This window comes from Myotis lucifugus, unplaced genomic scaffold (assembly GCF_000147115.1).
Source record: "Myotis lucifugus unplaced genomic scaffold, Myoluc2.0 scaffold_60, whole genome shotgun sequence".
Taxonomy (NCBI): domain Eukaryota; kingdom Metazoa; phylum Chordata; class Mammalia; order Chiroptera; family Vespertilionidae; genus Myotis; species Myotis lucifugus.
The window spans coordinates 5,845,604-5,850,518 of NW_005871108.1; the positions used below are offsets into that span (position 1 = coordinate 5,845,604).

The 4,915-nt window shown below is 48.4% G+C and overlaps 1 protein-coding gene across 4 annotated transcripts in view; it reads left to right on the forward strand.

Moving 5' to 3' along the window:
• The window catches only part of AAR2 (AAR2 splicing factor homolog), a 20,687-nt gene extending 16,094 nt beyond the window's left edge, over window positions 1-4,593 (forward strand). For 3 of the 4 annotated variants that reach the window (XM_006089494.3, XM_014456524.2, XM_006089496.3), the window contains one exon: window positions 3,302-3,780. In XM_006089494.3, the coding sequence (XP_006089556.1) occupies window positions 3,302-3,469 (168 nt within the window). In that variant the 3' untranslated portion in view covers window positions 3,470-3,780. Of the gene's footprint in view, window positions 1-3,301 lie in introns of all 4 variants that reach the window. The other variant, XM_006089495.3, reaches the window with a different exon arrangement.
• The last annotated feature ends 322 nt before the right edge of the window (window positions 4,594-4,915 follow it).

Here is a 4,915-nt window from a genome sequence, read left to right on the forward strand (position 1 = left end):
GGCTATGCTCCTGCTCCTCTATATTAGTCGGATTCCCAAGTTAATGAACCCAAATTCTGTAAACCTCCCTTTTGCTCCCTGCCCCCTCCTCCTCACCCCCCCCCCCCCACATCACTTCTCTCCCTGCTACCACTCCAACAAAATGGCTCCAAACAAAGACCACTGAAAATGGCCTTGCTGCTCCTGCTCACAGAAAGAAGCAGGTAGAAAGGGCGTTGTCCAAGGAATCAGCCACAGAGTATACCTGTTACCTTTGTCAGGTCAAGGCCCCTGGAGCCCAGAGTCCTTCCGTGGTGGTCTGTGGATCAAAGATCTTCCACCCTCATGCTCCTGTGTCTGTGGGGTGGTCCAGTGGGGAGCTAACAGGTAGTCTTGGAAAAACTACTACTTCCTTTCTGGGTAGCTTTGATTCAATCATTTAATTTCTCTCAGCCTCCATTTCTAAAAAATAGGCATTCAAGTGTGTCTTCCCTTGGCATTTTGAGGATCTATTGGGATATTTTTTTAAACTTCTTTTAAAAGAGTAAAATAATAGGAGGAATAATGGGTTTGCTATTATTCTTAGAAGGGGTTGGGATCTAGGACAATCCAGAATAGAGTTTCAGATATAGAGAAAATTACTGTTCTGCCCCCTCCCATGTTTATATTAGATGAAACTGAATTAAAAAGAATGTCAAGCGCTAGCTGGTTTGGCTCAATGGATAGAGCGTCAGCCTGCAGACTGAAGGGTCCCGAGTTCGATTCCGGTCAAGGGCACATGCCTGGGTTGTGGGCTCGATTCCCAGTAGGGGGTATGCAGGAGGCAACCAATCAATGATTCTCTCTCATCATTGATGTTTCTATCTCTCTCTCCCTCTCCCTTCCTCTCTGAAATCAATAAAAATATATTTTTTAAAAAAATAAAAAGAATATCAAGCCCTGGCCAGCATTGCTCAGTGGTTAGAATGCCTGCACACTGGAGGGTCCTGAGTTCGATTCCTGGTCAAGGTCACATGCCTGGGTTGCAGGATGATCCCCCAGCCCTGTTGGGCCCGTGTGGGAGGCAACCAATTGATGTGTCTCTCTCACATTGATGTTTTCTTTCTCTCTCTCTCCCTCGCTTGCTCCTTCCCTCTTCCCTTCCACTCTCTCTAAAAATCAATGGAAAAAATATCCTGAGCTGAGGAATGACTAAAAAACAACAACAAAAAAGAACATTAAAACAGAAAATTACTATCCAGAATATATAAAGAATTCCTACTGGTAACTCAGCAGCAGCAACAACAACAAAAAAACTGATTAAAAATTGGCAAAGGGCTTAAATAGACATTTCTCCAAAGAATATATACAAATGGCCAAATAAATACATGAAAAAATGTTCAGCATCACTAATCATTGGGGAAATGCAAATCAAAACCACAATGAAGTGCCACTTCACACCCATTAGGATGGCTACTATCCAGAAAACCAGAAAATAACAGATGTTGGCAAGGATGTGGAGATATTGTAAGCCTTGTTCATTGCTGATGGGAATGTAAAATGATGTAGCCACTGTGAAAGAAAGTATAGTGTTCCTCAAAACATTAAACAGAATTTTCTAACAATCCAGGAACTCTACTTCTGGATATGTACCCCAAAGAATTGAAAGCAGAGACTCTAAGAAATATTTTTACACCCACGTTCATAGCAGTGTTATTTACAATAGCCAAAAAGTAGAAGTAACCCAATGGCCATTGACAGATGAGTGGAAAACAAAATGTGGTGTAGACATACAATGGGATAGCCTCAAGAAGAAGGAAAATCTGACACAGCCTACAACATGAATGAACTTTGAGGACAGTATACTAAGTGAAATAAGCCAGTCACAAAAGGCTAAGTACTGTATGATTTTACATATGTGAGGTACCTAGAATATTCAGATTCCTAGAGACAGAAAGTAGAGTGGTGGCTGCCAGGGGCTGGGGGAAGGGGAAATAGGGAATTATTATTTAACTAGAGGCCAGGTGCATGAAATTCGTTCATGGGGGAAGGGGTGTCCCTCAGCCCAGCCTGCACCCTCTCCAATCTGGGACTCCTCAAGGGATCCCACAATCCAGGACTTCTGGCTCCCAACCACTTGCCTGCCTGCCTGATTGCCCCTAACCGTTTCTGCCTGCCAGCCTGATCACCCCCTAACCACTCCCCTGCCAGCCTGATCAATGCCTAACTGTTCCCCTGCTGGCCTGGTTGACCCTAACTGCCCTCCCCTGCCGGCCTGGTCACCCCCAACTGCCCTCCCCTGCAGGCCTGGTTCCCCCCAACTGCCCTCTCCTGCAGGGCTGGTCCCCCCCAACTGCCCTCCCCTGCAGGGCTGGTCCCCCCCCAACTGCCCTTCCCTGCCGGCCTGGTCACCCCTAACTGCCTTCCCCTGAAGGCCTGGTTCCCCCCAACTTCTCTCCCTGCAGGGCTGTTCTCCCCCCTAACTGCTCTCCCCTGCAGGCCTGATCACCCCCAACTGCCCTCCCCTGCTGGCCTGATTGCCCACAACTGCCCTCCCCTGCAGGTCATCTTGTGGTGGCCATCTTTGACCACATGGGGGTGGCCATCTTGTGTGTTGGAGTGATGGTCAATTTGCATATTACTCTTTTATAGATAGGATGGGTTCAGAGTTTCATTTAGGAAAGATGGAAAAAAATTCAAGAGATGGATGGTGGTGATGGTTGCATAACAATGCGAATATACTTAATGCCACTGAACTGTATACTTAAAAGTGGTCAAAATTTATAAATATTTTGTTATGTATACTTAACACAGGTTTTTAAATGATAATGTAAAAAATTGGTTAAAATGGTAGCTTTGTGTTATCACAATTTTAGAAAAAGAACATCAAAGACAGCTTTTAAGGGGAACAGAGACCTCTAACTGGCAGCCTGTGGCACATTTAGTTCAGAGCAGCAATTCAACTTCATTGGCTTAAGGCCTGTCATTTTATGGGATCCAGGGGCTTGTGAGCCCCCCAAGTCCTTTTAATACCAGCTGGTATAGCTACTACCTCTTCCTCTGTGTTACTGCCCAGGTGCCCAGTAGATCTCCCCAGGGGCAGGGCCAGAGTAATGGGGCTTTTCTGCCCAAGATAGTAATTTTCCATTCTGGTCCTGCCTCAGCTTCTCAGCAGGGTTTGGACCTTGTTTCTTGGTTTGGGGGAGCACAGCAGGTATCCTGGGCCTGTGCCACCAGCAGCTGATTTTCCCGCCCCAGAGAGCTGAGCACCATGAGGAAATTTCCACAGCTTTCTCGGCTCCCTCCGTGTTCTCAGGAGTGACTTATCCTCTGTTCTCTGTAGGTTTTCTTTTCCTCTGCCTGCAGCATTGCTGTGAATGCCACCCTGAGGCAGAAAGCTGAAAAGTTCCAAGCTCACTTAACCAAGAAGTTTCGGTGGGACTTTGCAGCGGAGCCTGAGGACTGCGCCCCGGTGGTTGTGGAGCTCCCCGAAGGGGTGGAGACGGGCTAACGGGGAGTGCTCTCAGCTGGGAAGACTCCTTCCCACACAGCTGCAGCCTGACCTCTCTGCTCACCCCTTCACCTGGACCTGCTGGGACAGCAGCCCCACCAGGTTCTGCAGAGATGGAGCCAGAATTCCCTCCTTCACCACCACATAACATTCCTTCAGTGCCAAAGAGGCTGTACCATCCTGAAGGCACATTCGTGGGCTCCCCATCAGCCTGGCCTTGGTGCTAACCTGACTGACTTCCGGATGGACTCTTACAGAAGCTCTTGGGAGAGACCTGCCTCTGCAGCAACCTACTTTCTTCTGAATGAGAACTGATTGCGTATTCCACAGGATGGTTGGAAAGAAAGAAACCCTGGACTGCGGAGGGGTGTGAGATGTCATTTGGTGACTTTTAAGTTAAACAGAGGGCAGAGGGAGATGAGCCAGAATTTCACCCTGCCTCTTGTTGAATGGGAATACATCGCAGAAAACTCAGGAGCCCCAGACTGGGGAGGGCGTAACACAGAAGACAGTTGGGTTGTATCTGACAAGTCATCAGCTTTTGCTTTTCCATCTAAGTTCCTTTCTCCTGTCCAGAGGTCCCACCGGGTAATCTCCCCAAGATTGTTGTGGCCCCTGACTTCAGGGGCCTTGTGAGTGCCGTGCCTCTCCCACGTGTTCTACTCTGAGAACTCAGACCCAGAAGAGGGACGTGGCAACCCCCCTCTCCTGCATGGCCCTGTTGCTCAGCAGAGCCGCCATGGCTGTTCCTGATGACCCGGAGGTTCAACAAGAGAAAGGTTCTTGCTCTGGGCAGGCTTCTCAGCCCTGTTGGAGTTCTGTGCCTTTATTCAGGCTCTAGAGATGACTGGTCAGCCCAGATTTTTCCATTCCTGCTGTGGAGCTTTCAGCCACAAGAGGAATGATGCTCACGTTGCCTGGGAGTCCTGAGGGCATGCCCTTCAGGCACGCAGGCCCCTCATTCTGACCTCGAGCTGTACTATGATCAGAGTCCCTGTGCTGTTTTCCAAGGCTGCAGCTCACACCAGGTTTCTAAATGAGAATTCCTGCCGGTTCCACTTGTTTCCTTGGAGATGTTTTTCCAGGAGCATAATGTACATTAAAGTCTTTGAGTTGAGACTAAATCCCCTTGTGTGAGTCTCTTTTGCAGTTAATCTGCCCAGATCCCAGAGCAGCCAGGCCACTGTCCATAGACACACATCTCCTCCCTACTGAGCACCAGGACACACTCACCCAACCTCTGCAGTCTCAGGAGGAGGCAAGCAGCCAGCGTTGCCTCGTGTTATCATTAGGGCTTCTGAGACAGAAACACCTGGCAGGATTGAGGCCCTGTATCTGTATAATAACCAGAAGTTTCACCTTCTGTGAATTTGCTGTTCTTTTCCTCCCCAAAGCCCACTCATCAGAAGTACTTGGGGAGCTTGTTAAAAGTGTGGCTTCTGAAAG